Below are 17,805 nucleotides of genomic sequence, written 5' to 3' on the forward strand. Positions count from 1 at the left end.
CTCTCAGTGACTGAGGGGTTTCAGACCTGGACAACAGGGCTGATGGCTCTCCCAGGGCAGCCCTGGAAAGAGCTGGGACATGGGGTCCATTTCCCAGAGCCTGGCATTGGGGTTGTCACTTGCCACTGTTCCTCTGTGCTCTCTCTGTTTGGAGATGGATTCTTGGAGAGCTGATGGCCCTGCAGTGATGGAGCAGCCAGGGCAGAGCATTAACTGAGTTACTCCTCCTCCCACTGTTAGTGCCCTGTCTGTGTGTGCAGATGAGCTTCTTATCACTTAACCTGACACAAGCTGACAAGAGCACAAATCTCCTGAGGCATCCGTGTTTGGAGGTCACACACATATGCCCTGCTATTGTTTAACAGATGAGAGCAGATCCTTGGAATTTATGTCCAGAAATGCATCAGGATTAGGGGAAAAGCTTTGTTATTGTACTGGCAATGGATTTGTTCAGTGCCAGTATCACAGCCTTGTTCCTAAGGCTGTAGATGAAGGGATTTAAGAATGGGTACAGGACTGTGTTCAGCAAAGCTACAATTCTGTTGGTCTTCAAGGAAACATCTGCTGAAGGACACATGTAGAGAGCAAGGCAGCTCCCATATGCAATGGATAAGGTGATGAGATGGGAAGAGCAGGTGGTAAAAGCTTTCTTCCTCCCAGAGGCTGCTGGAAGCTGCAGAACACAGCAAAGGATGCACGTGTAAAATGCCAGAGTTAAACAGAAGGAACCCAGCACGACACACGATAAGAAAACAGAGTCTATTTTCCAAAGCAGGCTGGTGTCAGAGCAGGACAGTTTGAATAAGGGGGAGTTGTCACAAAGGAAATGGGGGCTCCTGTTGGAGCCACAGAAGGACAGCTGAGAGAGGAAGAGCAGGCGGTAGCTCAGGAGGGTGAAGCCGATGAGCCAGGCAGCAAGAACCAGGCAGAGGCAGAGCTGAGGCTCCCTGGTGGCAGCATAGTGCAGGGGGTGGCAGATGGCAACCCAGCGGTCAAAGGCCATGACAACAAGCAGGACAAACTCTGTGCAGCCCAGGGCGAAATAGAAATAGGATTGGGCAAAGCAGCTGCTCAGCGAGATGGTTTTCTGATCAGAACTCAGGATGGCAAACAATTTGATGCTTGTGGAGGATGTAAACCAGATTTCCAGGAACGCCAGGTTGCTAATGAAAAAGTACATGGGGGTTTGCAGGTGGTGATCCACACACACGAGGAAAATGATGGTTGCATTCCCTGTCACTGTTGTCAGGTACATGAGCAGAAGGATCACAGAGAGAAACAGCTGCAGGCTTTGATCAAGCCCTGGGAAACCCTCTAGGATGAACTCAGTAACTGTTGTTTCATTTGCTGCTCCCATGCTGAATTTCAGTTCATCCTGCCGGGACAGGAACATGGCAAAACCAAGTGTGATAATTTCACAGGCAGGACAAAATGTTCTGTCCTTCCCTCTCTGCTCCTTTCATTGCCTGCACTCTTCCTGTACAGCCCAGAGATCGTCCTTCAAGCAATTCTCACACCCTGATTTTTCTGTTTCACATTTCACTCAGAGTCCTCAGAGATTTTGCTGTCTTATTTCTACTTTGCCAAATACTCACAAAGAATTCTTTCACCAGAACAGAGGATTCTGAAGAGGCTGTTGGCTATTTCACCCCATTCCTGGGAAATCCCAGGCTCACTCAGACCTCTGGCAAACATCTGTCACACCTCTGTGCCAAAAGCCTCTCTTCTACTGCACAGATGCTAACCCATGAAATCACATCCACTCTGCATGTTTAAAGCTCTTGTTTCTACTTTTCAGTGTTGGCCTTTTGCACTGGGAATCCCTGAGAATCTGTTGATTCCAAAATAAGCAATATCAAGTATTTTGCAATCCCCTGCTTTCTGCCACAGCTTCTTGCTCTCTGGTTCTTCAGGAAAAGAGAGGGGAGGGCAGAATAGGAACCAAGTATAACTTGACTTTTTAGTACTCTAAATAATGACCAAAATTTATTATGGATCCACACAGTGTGTCACAGAGTCCCACCTCACACCCGTCTGCACAAAAAGGCACTTGTTGCCATACAGTTGCTCGTTGCTATTGCTGTCAAATGTTCCAACCCAAATGCAGAGCAAGAGAACAGTGCCAGGAAGAGATTTGTAACCTCTCCTTTGCCTGCCAGTTTTAGACTGGGAGAACCCAGCCTCCAGAGCCTTCTCTTGTCTCCACTGACTACAGAGGGAGCCTGGAGAAAACAAGTTCCATAAGGGCCTGCAGTGGAGGAGATGAAACTCATTATTCAAGTCTCAAATCTCCGATTAATTAAGTTGTTATGCTTTTAAATGAAAATTCACAGTTCACAGAAAGAAGCATGAGAAAAAATGTGCAATAAAGACTGGCATTTTCCCTTTCATCTTTTGATTTTGTTTTTAGGCAGAGAGGAGCAGAGCACATGGCTCCAAAACCAGGGTGATTTGAAATGCCAGGGGGAGGAGAGGGGATGGTGGGTTTGAAGCAATGAAACAAAGCTGTGTTGATGTGCAGCCAGAGCACTGAAGTCATTAGTCCCCTGAGTGGTCCCAGCTCATTGTCCACATAGATGAGAGGAGAGACTGGTCTGAGAGAGCCCATCAGCTTGAAACCAAGGGATTGAATTCAGTCAAGACCCTTACAAATTAACAAACTCCAAAAGGAGCAACAATTTTGAGTCACCTTCAAAATCAGCTGTTGGACTGAATTGTGTGGGACCTGCCCAGGGACACCCTCCAGGGAAGTCCAGGCAGTCCTGGAGATGGGCAGATCCTGCTGTGCCCAGGCCTTTTCTGGGGCATAAATGTGGCGACTGCCGTCCTGGGGGGAGAATCTGACGCTTCAGAGATCCCTGGAGCAGCTTCTGCTGCACAGCTGAGTAAACCTGAATGAGTTGGAAGATGCTTACACATGCCAGAGGGGGCATGCAGGACCACAGGTCAGGTGGATTATAAGAATTAATCAGAACAGTGGTGACCAAAGTCACACCTGATCCAATTGAAGACACTGGTGCAAGGACCATTGCAAAGGAAACTCTTCCAATCTGAGTTATCCCACAAGTCAAGCAATCTTTTCCTTGAGAGCTCATCAAAAATAGAGAGGAAGAAAAAAAAAGCGAGGAAGAAGGAGAGATATAAAATGTGCTAATACCAACTGAGAAGAACCTCTGAGCAATGTTTCACCACTCAAACTGTTGGTAGAAAATGTGTTTGGGAAATGACTGCACAAAGAACATTCATGAATCTGGGAAGGAAGACTTCTCCAGAGAGTACACAGAAGTCTTCATGTCAGAGGGCTCCACTATTTCCTAAAATCTACGTTCAGGGCTTGAGTCAGCTGTTTGCAGAGAGGCCACCAGTGGCTCCAGCATTCTCTGGGGTAACTGAAGCCCTCATGTGGGACTGGGAAAAGTGTCCCAGGACCTACGGGAGCTCTTCTGGAGCACGAGCTGGAAGGCCTGAGCTGAGGCAGGTACCTCAGGAGCGGTGCAGGACTGCTGGGTGCACTGGGCAGGGACCAACAGCCCAGGAGCTCCTTGTCCTTCTGGGTGCCAGCTGTGAGGTCACTTCTGTCACAGGAACTGAGTAGCCCCCAGCTGATCTGTGGGAAGGCAAAGAGTCAGAAGTCATGAATGTCATCAGAAAGCTGCTCCCAACATGATGGCAGATTTGGGAAGGTCAAGGGGAACGGGGACAAGGGAGATGGGAGACTTGGCAAGGGAATAATGCTTGGTCAAGAGAGATGAAAGATTTGAACAGAGAAGGGCTGTTGGGAGATGTGATGGTCAGAGGTGTCTTGGGCACAGCAACCATGAAATGATGGAGTTTTCAGTTCTGGGTGAAGTAAGGAAGGGGTCAATAAAACCTCTACCTTGGACTTCCAGAGGGTGGACTTTGGCCTGTTCAGGACACTGAAATGGTTGAGACATGATTTAATAATACATCATCAACAAAAGGAGGGCACAGGAAAATGTCCATCCTTTATTGGACACCAGGGGGAACACTGTCACCAAGGATGAGGGAAAGGCCAAGGCATTTAATGCCTTCTTTGCCTCAGTCTTTAACAGAAAGGCCTGTTATCCTCAGGACAACCAACCCCCTGAGCTGGTAGACAGGGACAGGGAGCAGAATGGACCCTCTGTAATCCAGGAGGAAGCAGCTGGTGATCTGCTGAGCCACTGAGACACTCCCAAGTCTATGGGACCAGAAGGGATTCATCCAAGGGTGCTGAGGGAGCTGGAGGGAGAGCTCAGCAGAAACCCTCCACCATTTACCATCAGTCCTGGCTCACTAGGGAGGACCCGATGAGTGGAGGTGCTCATGTGATGCCCATCCACAAGAAGGGCCAGAAGGAGGATTGAAACAGGAGCCAGGCCTAGAAGAGTTAACTGAGATATCTTGGCCTGCTGAGAAACCCAATACCTGTTTTGCTGGAAGAACATTTTCGGAGCACTGGTTAATCTCATGTTCTGTTCTGGTCACTGGACCAAAGGCCTTATTATAGAAAGAATAGGAGTTGTACACACACAGTAATAAATTAGGTAACCCAGATGTTTGAATAAGATCTAGAAGGTCCAGAACCAGGATTTTGCAAGCTTGAAGAATTCAGGTCACCTGATTGAAGAGGTCAAATTGAGGCGACCACCAGAGGGATGAAGGCTTGAGGAGAAACCCCCCACAGTAGAAGACTGGGCATGTCTGGAAAGACTCTGCCCAGAGACCAGCCTACTTATTAATATGTATAATAAATGAGGTAACCCTGTATCTAAAGCGTATAAATTCGCTTAGTTTTGCACTTTCAAGTTGAGGAACATTGTCCAGCACGAGCTGGCTTGCTCCCAAGGTTGAATAAACAAATACCTTGCTGCTTAAAGATAAAAGAATGTCTCTGAGCAGTCTTTGGGGCCGATTGTTCGGATTCACTGGTCACGTGCAAACAGGTGAGTGGTCAGTGCCCATCCCTGGCCATGCCCGGCAAGGGATCCCCACAGTCTGTCCCGTTTGCTTCATCCCTCCATTGCCAAGAACTTTTTAGGACAAGGGAACTCTGTGCTCTGGGTTTGGAGGGAGGTCCCAGTGCCACTTTCTGGAGTGGGATTGACAAATGATGGGGTCTTGTGTTCTCTGGGGGGCCAGACTCTGGTGAGACTGGTGTGTGTGCACATGAGACTGGTGTGGGTGTGGGTGGGTGTAACCACCAGTGAACATCAAACCGGAGCACCCACTGCCTAGATGAGACCTGGGAACCATCTCCTGGAGGGATCCACATGGGCTGGGTGTCCCTGTAGCTCTACATCTCCCCCTGAGGTGGCAGAGCACACCAACTGCCCATCCCTGTGTCCCTTTCTCCATTGGCTGTGCTTTGGTTTGGCCCAGAAACCTGCCGAGGTCCCTTCCAGGATGAGTCCCAGTGCACTGCCCTGCACCGTGGGCCTCCCCCTCCTGATCCAGCATCTGTGGGGCAGCAGAGCTGGGTCAGTGCAGGGACAGGGCTGGCTCTGACAGGGGCCATGAAGCCACTGCCAGGAGGTGACAGCAAGGACAGTTTGCAAGGAACAAATTTAGATAGGGTGCCTTTGTTGGAATCAAGGGGGCCATTGTGACACCAGAGAAAGTCAGGGAATCAATGAGCTGTTGTGACACTTCAGGGTCTCCTGGAACCAAAGGAACCCTGGGACAGTTTGGAACCTCATGGACTCAAGGGCCTATTGAGACCCTGCGAAGCTCATGGAAGCAGAGGAATTCTGGGAGAGTGTGGAACTTCCTGGAATCAAAGGGCCATTGTGACACTGGAGGGCCTCATGGATCTGAAGGAAAGCTGGGAGACTGCAGAATCTCCTGGAATCAAGTGGCCAGTGTGACACGGGGGACCTCATGGAACCAAAGGAACCCTGGGACATTTTGGAACTTCATGGAATCAATGGGCCATTGGGACACTGGGGAACCCCATGGAATTGTGTGGCCATTGTGCCATTGCAGGGCCTCCTGGAATAAAATGAAACCTGGGACACTGGGAAACCACGTGGGAGCAAGGGGTGCCTGTGACCCTGCAGGACCTGATGGAACCAAGGGAAGCCTGGGACACTGAGGAAACTCGTGGAACCAAGTGGCCTTTGTGACCCTGCAGGATTGCACGGAATCAACAACCCATTGTGACACTGCAGGGCTTCATGGAACCAAAGGAATCCTTGGACACTGTGGAACCTCATAGAAACAAAGGGCCATTGTGCCACTGGAGAACCTCATGGAATCAAGGGGCCATTGTGACACTGCTGGGCCTTGTGGATCCAAAGGAATCTTGGGATGCTGTGGAACCTCCCAGAATCAAGGGGCCGTTTTGACACCGTGGAACCTGATGGAATCAACAGTCCATTGTGACTGTGCAGGGCCCAGGGAAGCAAAGGAATCCTGGGATACTGTGGAATCTGACAGAATCAAGGGACCGTTGTGACCCTGCGGAGTCTCACGGAGATGAAGAAGCCCTGGGAGACTGGAACCTCATGGAATCAAGGGACCGTTGTGTCAGTGCAGGTCCTCATGGAAGCAAGGGCAAATGGGGACCCTGTGAAAACTCATGGCATCAAGGGGCCATTTGGACATGCAGGGCTTCCTAGAAGCAAAGGAAGGCTGGGACGTTTGGGATGGTCCTGGAATCGAGGGGCCATCGGGACACTGCGGAACCTCCTGAAAGCAGAGGAACCCTGAGACTGTGCAGAACCTGAGGGCAGAAAGGAGCCCTCGGGACACTGCAAAGCCTCGTGGAATCGAGGGGCCACTGCTTCACATCTGGGTCTCATGGAACCAAAGGAAACCTGGGACACTGGGGAAACTCCTGGAAGCAGGGAGACCCTGGGACACTGTGGAGCCTCCCGGAATCAAGGGGCCATGGGGACACTGCAGGACCTTGTGGGGCCAAAGGGACTCTGGGCTGCTGCAGAACCTCACGGAGGGGGGAAGCTGCTGTGTGGGCCCCCCCCGACGAGTGGCTGAGGCTGCTGCAGCAGAAGGGGAGTGAAGCCAATTTGCAGAAGTGGAAGCCGTGGGCAACGGCACTGAGCCCCCTTGCCACGGTCAGTTACCATGGCAACCATCCTACGCTCCCGTCGTGTGCTGGGTTAAAAGTAAACCGGAGGGAGAAATGAACCCACCCGAGGGATTACAAGTCAGACTCACAATTTCCTAAGAAGATGACAAGAAATACAATGGTACAGAGAAAACTGGTTCTAACCCACACAAATAGCTGTATAAGCCAGCAGCCTGGGACAAGAAGAGAACAGTGCTGAGCACCACGTGGGCCCCAGGGTGCAAAGGAAAAGGAAAGGAAACGCTGTTGGTGCAGATGATGGTGGCAGTTGTGTTGAGGTAATGATGGCAGTCCTGTGGAGAGTTCCAATCCCAGTCCTGTTGGAGTTCTGCTCCTCCTCTCGATGCCACGAGTGGTAGCAGAAGTGCCCAAAGCCCAAGAGTAAATGTGCTCAGGTTCAGGTGGGGATGTGCAGCACCTCCCCCAGGGCAGGGAGTTTGACAATGGGCGATTGAACTCTGTGAGTCACGGGGTATTTCTGGAGTGTGTGATGGTCTGGGTGTTGCAGCTGCCTGTTCTGCCAGTCCAAGGCGGCCCATTGGCAGAGATGACCCCTCAGGCTGGGGGTGAAGGTGCTAATGCCTCCCCGGAGGGGAGTTCTGGCAGCAGAGTCCTGGGTGTGAAGGCAAAGGGACACTCCTTGCACAGTTCTTTCATGGCCAGCTTGTAGGCTGAGGTGTCAGGTGGGCCCTGGGCAGCTGCTGCAAAGGATCCATTCTTAGGAGTCCCTCAGAAATGACCCAGAGGGTGTAAAATACACAGTTTTGGTGGCACCCCCCAGTGATAAACTGGTCCCGGCCCCTGCAACTAGGAGAGATTGCTGGGGTTGGTTACCATGGCAACCATCATACACTCCCATTGCTATGGTCAGTTACCATGGCAACCATCCTACATTACCATTGCTCCAGTCAGTAACCATGGCAACCATCATACTTCCCACTGCTATGACCAGTAACCATGGCAACCATCACACATTCTCACTGCTACGTTTGGTTACCATGGTAACTATCATACTTCCCACTGCTATGGTCTGCTACCATGGCAACTCTCATACATTCCCATTCCTACGGTCGGTTACCATGACAACCATCATACATTCCTGTTGCTACAGGCGGTTACCATGGCAACCATCATACATTCCCATTGCCATAGTCAGTTACCATGGCAACCATCACACATTCCCATTGCTACAGTCAGTTACCATGGCAACCATCACACATTTCCATTGCTAAAGTCAGTTACCATGGCAACCATCACACATACCCATTGCTACAGTCAGTTACCATGGCAACCATCACACATTTCCATTGCTACAGTCAGTTACCATGGCAACCAGCATACATTCCCACTGCTACCATTGGTTACCATGGCAACCATCACGCATTCCCATTGATATGGTCAGTTACCATGGCAACCGTCATCCATTCCCGTTGTGATGGTCAGTTACCATGACAACCAGCAAACATTTTCATTTCTACAGTCAGTTACCATGGGAACCCTCACACATTCCCATTGTCATGGTCGGTTACCATGGCAACCACCATACAGTCTCATTGCCATAATCAGTTACCATGGCAACCATCGTATAGTCACATTACTACAGTCAGTTACCATGGTAACCATAATACAGTCACATTCCTACGGTCAGTTACCATGGCAACTATCATACATTCCCATTGTTACGCTCAGTTACCATGGCAAACATCATACTTCCAACTGGTTCAGTCGGTTACCATGGCAACCACCATACAGTCACCTGGCTACGGTCAGTTACCATGGCAACCATCATACGTCCCACTGCTACAGTCAGTTACCATGGCAACCATCATACACTTGTGTTGCTACGGGCGGTTCCCATGGCAAACAGCAAACATTCTGGTTGCTATGGTCAGTTACCATGGCAACCAGCATACATTGGCATTGCCCATGTCAGTTCTCATGGCAACCATCAGACATTCTCTTCTAGGTTAGGAATTTAAGAGAGTTTGTCTTTCCCCTGCCCCCCCAATGTAGGAGAGACGGAGCTGGAGTGGAAAAGGGGGAGATGGGCTCAAAGGCTTTCCTGAAGTCAGAACAGACACATCCCCAGCCTTTCCCTCAGCTACTGACGGGCTCATTTTGTCAGAGGAGGAGACCAGGTTGGTCAGGCAGGACCTGCCTTTCCCAACCCCACACTGGCTGGGCCTGATCCCCCTGCCCCAGGGCTGGAAACACAGTCCAACCATCTGTCATGGACTGATCCAGGCCACACTAGAGAAGGGTGAGGCTCCCGAACACATCCAGTACATCGGTGACATCATTGGATGGGGGGACACAGCAGAAGAAGTTTTCAAGAAAGGACAGAAGATCATCCAGATTCTCCTCGAGGCCGCTTTTGCCATCAAGAAGAGCAAAGTCAAGGGACCTGCCCGAGAGATCCAGTTCCTAGGGGTGAAATGGCAAGATGGACGACGCCAGATACCAACAGACGTCATCAACAAGATTGTAGCCATGGCTCCACCCACAAACAAGAAAGAGACCCAAGCTTTTCCGGGAGCCACAGGCTTCTGGAGGATGCACATCCCAGAGTACAGTCAGATTGAGAGCCCTCTTTACTTTGTGACCCGTAAAAAGAACAATTTCCAGTGGGGTCCTGAGCAACAACAAGCTTTCAGGCACATCAAGCAAGAGATTGCTCTTGGACCAGTCAGGACGGGACCAGATGTAAAGAATGTACTCTACACTGCAGCTGGAGATAAAGGTCCCTCCTGGAGCCTCTGGCAAAAGGTGCCTGGCGAGACGCGAGGGCGACCACTGGGTTTCTGGAGCCGAAGCTACAGAGGTTGTGAGGCCAATTCCACCCCTGTGGAAAAGGAAATCTTAGCGGCGTAGGAAGGCACACGAGCAGCTTCAGAGGTAACTGGTACCGAAGCACAGCTCTTCCTGGCACCCCGATTACCAGTCTGGAGCTGGATGTTCAAAGGGAAGGTGCCCCCTACGCATCATGCCACCGATGCCATGTGGAGCAAGTGGATGGCTTTGATTACACAACGTGTCCGAATCGGGAACTCGAATCGCCTCGGCATCTTGGAAATCATAACCAATTGGCCTGAAGGTGGGAACTTCAGTCTGGCAGAAGAAGAAGGAGAACCAGTGAGCCGAGCTGAAGAAGCTCTGCCATTTGATCAGCTGCCAGATGAAGAGACACGCTATGCCCTTTTCACCGATGGCTCCTGCCGTGTTGTAGGGAGGAGCTGGAAGTGGAAAGCAGCCGTTTGGAGTCCCACCCGACGAGTGGCGGAAGCCACTGAAGGTAAAGGCGAATCGAGTCAGTTTGCGGAACTCAAAGCAGTCCAATTGGCCCTGGATATGGCAGAGAGAGAAGGATGGCCAAGGCTCTACCTGTACACCGGTTCGTGGGTGAGAGCCAATGCCCTGTGGGGGTGGCTAGACTGGTGGAAAGAGATGAATTGGAAGCGTAGAGGAAAACCCATCTGGGCTGCTGATCCGTGGCAAGACATCGCTGCCAGAGTGAAGAAATTGACCGTGAGAGTCCGCCATGTAGATGCCCACGTGCCCAAGAAACGAGCTAATGAGGAACATGCTAATAACATACAGGCAGACCGAGCTGCACAGGTCAAGGAATCACAAGCAGACCTAGACTGGCAGCAGAAGGGAGAATTGTTCCTAGCTCGATGGGCCCATGATGCTTCAGGTCATCAGGGCCGAGATGCCCCTCGTAGATGGGCACGAGACCGAGGGGTGGATTTAGCCATGGGTATCATCTCTCGAGTTATCCGTGACTGTGAAACCTGTGCTGCTATTAAGCAGACAAAAAGGTTGAAGCCCCTGTGGTATGGTGGACGCTGGGAGAAGTATAAATATGGGGAGGCCTGGCAGGTTGACTGTATCATGTTGCCACAGACCCGCCAAGGTAAACGCTATGTGCTTCCCATGGTGGAAGCAACCACAGGATGGTTGGAAACATATTCGGTACCGCATGCAACAGCCCAAAACACCATTCTAGGTCTGGAGAAGCAGGTCCTGTGGAGACATGGTACTTGTCCTAGTTAGGACAGCTGAGATCAGTTCATCATGGTGGGTGTAACCCAAAACTGTATTCTATAGCCTTCCATGTCATTTCCCAGAAACTAGACTATTGTTGTCAATAGACTATTCGCACCCTCTGCCCATAGAGCATGGTGGGTGTAACCCAAAACTGTATTCTATAGCCTTCCATGTCATTTCCCAGAAACTAGACTATTGTTGTCAATAGACTATTCGCACCCTCTGCCCATAGAGCCTGACTCCTCAGGCTATAAACTAGGTGTTAAGAGGCCTGTGAGATAGAAGGATGTTTCTGTCCTCACACCCTTTGTGAATTCCCCGCCCTGAGGAGAGTACCAAGCATTCCTGCCTGAACTGGAGGATATATAATCTTGGAGTTTTGGAACATTTTTCAACCCACTCGTGGGATCCAGAGGACGGCTGCATCTCATCGCTCTCAACCAGACTTAGACCACCACTGGACTGCGATCACCAGTTCTGGCCAGACTGCAGCAGCTCTCCCACCAGCAGGTTCTTCCCCTCTCCCTTTACTTTGGACTCAAACAGGGCCCAAGGAACACCACTTTGTTCAGGCCCCAGGGTACTGGGTTATACATTTGGGTTTTTGTGGGTTGAGACCAATTGTTTGTTTGTATTATTGTACTTACTGTATTATTTTAATAAATTGTTATTCTGACTTATAATCTCTCCTTTGAGTTGAGTTCATTCCCCCTGCTGGTTAACTTTTAAACCAGCACATTTTGGCGCCCAACGTGGGGCACGAGAGAGAGAAGTCAGAATCACAATTTCATTTTAAGCATTTGTCTATTTGAATATAGAAACTCCCTGATCACAATGTTGTTTGATGCACTCACATGGATGTTGTATTTGAGCCTGTTCATATTTCCACAGATGGCATATTATTTGCCTGTTTTGATGCTCTCTTTAAGACCAGGGAGAGGGATCCAAATTGTTTTATTAGTATATTATGTTTATGTCATTCTAACATCAGAAGCAATGAGTTTCATGGTAAATGTGTATTCAGTCCTGTTTGCCTGTCCTGGTTTGGGTTGCTACTTCTGGGGCCTCATTAAAAATCGTACCCAGCTTTTTGGGGGAACAGGGGTGGATGGTTTCCAGCCTCTCACCTCCTTCTTCCCCTTCAGACCTGCTACAACAGTTTTTGAAAATATTGAGTTCCCTTTTGATGTTAAGGACAGCATAATGTTATTGTTAGTGTTGCTCTGTCTGCTCTGTACTGTGTACACCATGTTTAGGGTCAGAAAAGTGCCTTTTAGGGAGGTTGTTTGGACACCTGCCCTGGGAGCAGATAATGCTGAGTGGCACGGGAAGTGGGAGGACATCAGCCAGTATTTGGAAAAGTTTTCTCCTCCAATGATCTGGAAATTCACCCCTGAACAACTGCAGGATCCTGTTAGCATGATAAGACTGGTGAAGGAAAAATGCTCTGGCAGCTCCAGAGATGGCCAGCTCACAGCAACCTGCTGGGCCCTGGCCACTGCCTACCGGGCACTGCTTGACATGATACAGCACTGTCAGGGGGAGGAGAGAAGGACCAAATCCGCAGACACCACGTCCACCCAAACCACAGCTGAGTCAGAGGGAGAAAGAAATGAACCAACCAGCACCGTGTCCACACAAACCATCGAGGAGCCAGAAGAACAAGCAAAACCAATAGCAGTCGCCCCTGTCCAGAAAAGGAAATCAAAGACTAAATCAGTTCGCATAGCAAATGATGACGAAGAGGCGGGACCTTCACATCCACCGGAGGAGACAGAGCCAGAAATAATCACTCGGTCCCTGTCCCTGGGTGAGCTACGTGAGCTCCGGAGAGAGTTCACACGACAGGCAAATGAGTCCATTCTGACCTGGCTGCTCCGAATCTGGGATGCCGCAGCTAACGATACGATCCTAGATGGGAGTGAAGCCAGACAGCTGGGATCCCTGTCTCGAGATGTAGTCATTGATCAGGGGATTGGAAGGAGGCAGGAAACTCTCAGCCTCTGGCGGCGACTGTTGTCCAGTGTGAGGGAGAGATACCTTTGCAAGGAGGACCTCCACGTACAGCAAGGACAGTGGAACACGATGGAACAAGGTATCCGGTGCTTAAGGGAGTTAGCTGTACTGGAGATAATCTTTTCAGAGGATGAAAGATTCCCTAAGAGTCCAGATGGCGTACAGTGCACCTCCCAAATGTGGTTAAAGTTTGCACGACTCGGGCCAGAAATGTATTCCCGCTACTTAGCAACGCTGCAATGGAGGGAGGGAGAGGACAAGGTGGGAGCATTGGTTAGCAAACTCAGGATTTATGAAGACACTGTCACCGCCCCATTACGAGCCCACGTCTCATCTGTGGAAACCAAACTGGCTGAACACGTCCGAAGCCTAGAAGAGAAAATTGAAGAGGGACACCAGAAGCTAAGAGAAGAAATTAAGGAAGGGATTTTCCATATCTCGCCAGGACGAACAAGAGTCTCTGCTATCAGGAGCCAGCGTCCCCCAGCTAAGGAGAGAAGGTACACTCCACGTAGCGATCTATGGTTTTACCTCCGTGAGCATGGAGAAGATATGAGGAAGTGGGATGGGAAACCCACCTCTTCCTTAGCAGCCCGGGTACGTGAACTGAAAAGAGGAACAAATACCATAAAGAACTCTTCAAGGGTAAACGTTGCTCCAGTCTCTCGTGGGCAAGACTCCAGACGGTACAGGAATGATGATACGTCTGATCCTCTCGAAGGGACCTCCAGGTCATACCCACAAGAAGAGCACAATGAGTACCATGACCAGGACTAGGGGTGCCCTGCCTCTAGCCAGGTAGAGGAGAGGGACAATCGAGTCTATTGGACTGTGTGGATTCGGTGGCCTGGCACATCAGAGCCACAAAGATATAAGGCTTTAGTGGACACTGGCGCACAATGTACATTAATGCCATCAAGATACGTAGGGGCAGAATCCATCTCTATTTCTGGGGTGACAGGGGGATCCCAACAGCTGACTGTACTGGAAGCTGAAGTGAGCCTGACTGGGAAGGAATGACACAGACACCCCATCGTGACTGGTCCAGAGGCCCCGTGTATCCTTGGCATAGATTACCTGAGGAGTGGGTATTTCAAAGACCCAAAAGGACTTCGTTGGGCTTTTGGCATAGCTGCTGTGGAGACGGAGGAAATCAGACAGTTGAACACCTTGCCTGGTCTCTCAGAGGACCCCTCTGCTGTGGGACTACTGAAGGTTGAAGAACAATTGGTACCGATAGCCACAGCAACAGTGCACCGTCGGCAATACCGCACCGACCGAGACTCTGTGACCCCTATACAAAAGATGATCCGTGAACTGGAGACCCAGGGGGTGGTCAGCAAGACTCGCTCACCCTTTAATAGCCCTATATGGCCAGTGCGTAAGTCCAGCGGAGAGTGGAGGCTGACGGTGGATTACCGTGGACTCAATGAAGTCACACCACCCCTGAGTGCTGCTGTGCCGGACATGCTGGAGCTCCAGTACGAGCTGGAGTCCAAGGAAGCCAAGTGGTATGCCACCATTGACATAGCCAATGCCTTTTTCTCCATTCCTTTGGCAGCAGAGTGCAGGCCACAATTTGCTTTCACTTGGAGAGGTGTGCAGTACACCTGGAATCGACTGCCTCAGGGGTGGAAACACAGTCCCAGCATTTGCCACGGACTGATCCAGACTGCACTGGAAAAGGGTGAGGCTCCAGAGCACCTACAGTACATTGATGACATCATTGTATGGGGGAACACAGCGGGCGAAGTCTTCGAGAAAGGAGAGAAGATAATCCAGATTCTCCTAAGAGCCGGTTTTGCCATTAAACGGAGTAAGGTCAAGGGACCTGCTCAGGAAATTCAGTTCCTAGGAGTGAAGTGGCAAGATGGACGCCGCCTAATTCCAATGGAGGTGATTAACAAAATAGCAGCCATGTCCCCACCAACCAGCAAGAAGGAAACACAGGCTTTCCTAGGCGCTGTGGGCTTTTGGAGGATGCATATCCCCGAGTATAGTCAGATTGTAAGCCCTCTCTACCTTGTGACACGGAAGAAAAATGATTTCCAGTGGGGCCCCGAACAACAACAAGCCTTTGAACAAATTAAACAGGAGATTGCCCATGCAGTAGCCCTTGGGCCAGTAAGGACAGGACAGGACGTGAAGAACGTGCTCTACACCGCAGCCGGGGAGAATGGCCCTTCTTGGAGCCTCTGGCAGAAAGTGCCTGGGGAGACCCGAGGACGACCGCTGGGATTCTGGAGTCGGGGATACAAAGGATCTGAAGCCAGCTATACACCAACTGAGAAAGAGATCCTGGCTGCCTATGAAGGAGTTCGAGCTGCCTCAGAAGTGATCGGCACCGAAGCGCAGCTCCTCCTGGCACCCCGACTACCAGTGCTGGGCTGGATGTTCAAGGGAAGAGTTCCTTCCACACATCATGCCACCGATGCCACATGGAGTAAGTGGATCGCTCTGATCACGCAGCGAACCCGGATAGGGAATCCTAATCGCCCTGGGATTCTGGAAATTATCACCAATTGGCCCGAAGGTGAGAGTTTCGGACTATCCTCTGAAGAAGAGGAGGAGAAGGTGACACGGGCTGAGGAGGCCCCACCATATGACAAGCTACCCGCAGATGAAAGGCGATATGTGCTCTTCACGGATGGCTCCTGCCGCATTGTAGGGACAAACCGAAAATGGAAGGCAGCTGTATGGAGTCCCACACGGCGAGTTGCAGAAGCGACTGAAGGACAAGGTGGGTCAAGTCAGTTTGCAGAGCTTAAAGCCGTTCAGTTGGCTTTGGATATAGCTGAACGAGAGAAGTGGCCAAGACTCTATCTCTACACTGACTCATGGATGGTGGCCAATGCTCTGTGGGGATGGCTGGAAAGATGGAAAAAGGCCAACTGGCAGCGCCAAGGGAAACCCATCTGGGCGGCGGAGATGTGGCAGGACATCGCTGGTCGGGTAGAGAAGCTGAGTGTGAAGGTCCATCACGTAGACGCTCATGTAGGCAAGAAACGGGCTAATGAGGAGCATCATAACAACGAGCAGGCGGACCGAGCTGCCAGGATTAAAGTCTCTCAGGTAGATCTGGATTGGCAGCACAAAGGAGAATTATTTCTGGCTCGATGGGCCCATGACGCCTCCGGTCACCAGGGGAGAGATGCAACATACAGATGGGCTCGTGACCGAGGGGTGGACTTAACCAAGGACATTGTCTCACAGGTCATCCATGACTGTGAGACATGTGCTGCCATCAAGCAGGCCAAGCGGGTGAAGCCTCTATGGTATGGTGGACGGTGGTCAAAGTACAGGTATGGGGAAGCCTGGCAAGTTGACTACATCACACTCCCCAAAACCCGCCAAGGCAAGCACTACGTACTGACCATGGTAGAAGGAAGCACTGGATGGTTGGAGACATACCCCGTGCCTCATGCCACTGCCCGGAATACCATCCTGGGCCTTGAAAAACAAGTCCTGTGGCGACACGGCACCCCGGAGAGAATTGAGTCTGATAATGGGACCCATTTCAAGAATGGCCTTGTAGACACCTGGGCCAAAGAGCACGGCATTGAGTGGGTGTATCATATCCCCTACCATGCACCAGCTGCTGGAAAAGTTGAGCGGTGCAACGGACTGCTGAAAACCACTCTGAAGGCACTGTGTGGGGAGACTCTCAAACACTGGGAGCTGCATTTAGCAAAGGCCACCTGGCTGGTCAACACCCGAGGTTCCATCAATCGAGCTGGCCCTGCCCAATCAGAACTTTTGCATACTGTAGATGGAGATAAAGTCCCCGTGGTACATATGAGAGGAATGTTAGGGAAGACTGTTTGGATTAGTCCCACCACAAGCAAAGGCAAACCCATCCGAGGGATTGTTTTTGCTCAGGGACCTGGTTCCACGTGGTGGGTAATGCAAAAAGATGGGGAGACACGTTGTGTACCACAAGGGGACCTAATTTTGAGTGAGAATGGTCTGTAATGTTTCATTGTATATATATATATAGATAGATAGATAGATAGATGTATATAGTTTTAAAGGGATATAGTTTTTAAAGGGGGTTAATTTGGGCATGACATGGATGGCATAGAATAAGGGGTGGATAATGTCCTAGTTAGGACAGCTGAGATCAGTTCATCATGGTGGGTGTAACCCAAAACTGTATTCTATAGCCTTCCATGTCATTTCCCAGAAACTAGACTATTGTTGTCAATAGACTATTCGCACCCTCTGCCCATAGAGCCTGACTCCTCAGGCTATAAACTAGGTGTTAAGAGGCCTGTGAGATAGAAGGATGTTTCTGTCCTCACACCCTTTGTGAACTCCCCGCCCTGAGGAGAGTACCAAGCATTCCTGCCTGAACTGGAGGATATATAATCTTGGAGTTTTGGAACATTTTTCAACCCACTCGTGGGATCCAGAGGACGGCTGCATCTCATCGCTCTCAACCAGACTTAGACCACCACTGGACTGCGATCACCAGTTCTGGCCAGACTGCAGCAGCTCTCCCACCAGCAGGTTCTTCCCCTCTCCCTTTACTTTGGACTCAAACAGGGCCCAAGGAACACCACTTTGTTCAGGCCCCAGGGCACTGGGTTATACATTTGGGTTTTTGTGGGTTGAGACCAATTGTTTGTTGGTATTATTGTACTTACTGTATT

At 50.5% G+C, this 17,805-nt stretch overlaps 1 protein-coding gene across 1 annotated transcript; it reads right to left on the reverse strand.

Annotated features, from left to right (window-relative positions):
* Positions 1 to 318: 318 nt before the first annotated feature.
* Positions 319 to 1,408, reverse strand: LOC127461305 (olfactory receptor 6F1-like). Its single transcript, XM_051768993.1, has one exon. The coding sequence runs from the start codon at positions 1,391 to 1,393 to the stop codon at positions 410 to 412; it is 984 nt and encodes a 327-aa protein (XP_051624953.1). The 5' UTR covers positions 1,394 to 1,408; the 3' UTR covers positions 319 to 409.
* Positions 1,409 to 17,805: the final 16,397 nt, after the last annotated feature.

This window comes from Manacus candei, unplaced genomic scaffold, assembly GCF_025592945.1.
Source record: "Manacus candei isolate 608988 ecotype Guabito, Panama unplaced genomic scaffold, ASM2559294v1 h1tg000099l, whole genome shotgun sequence".
Classification (NCBI taxonomy): domain Eukaryota; kingdom Metazoa; phylum Chordata; class Aves; order Passeriformes; family Pipridae; genus Manacus; species Manacus candei.

Excerpts from the sequence above, each read along its gene's own strand:
- LOC127461305 (XM_051768993.1), bottom strand. The coding sequence starts at position 1,393 with ATGTTCCTGTCCCGGCAGGATGAACTGAAATTCAGCATGGGAGCAGCA.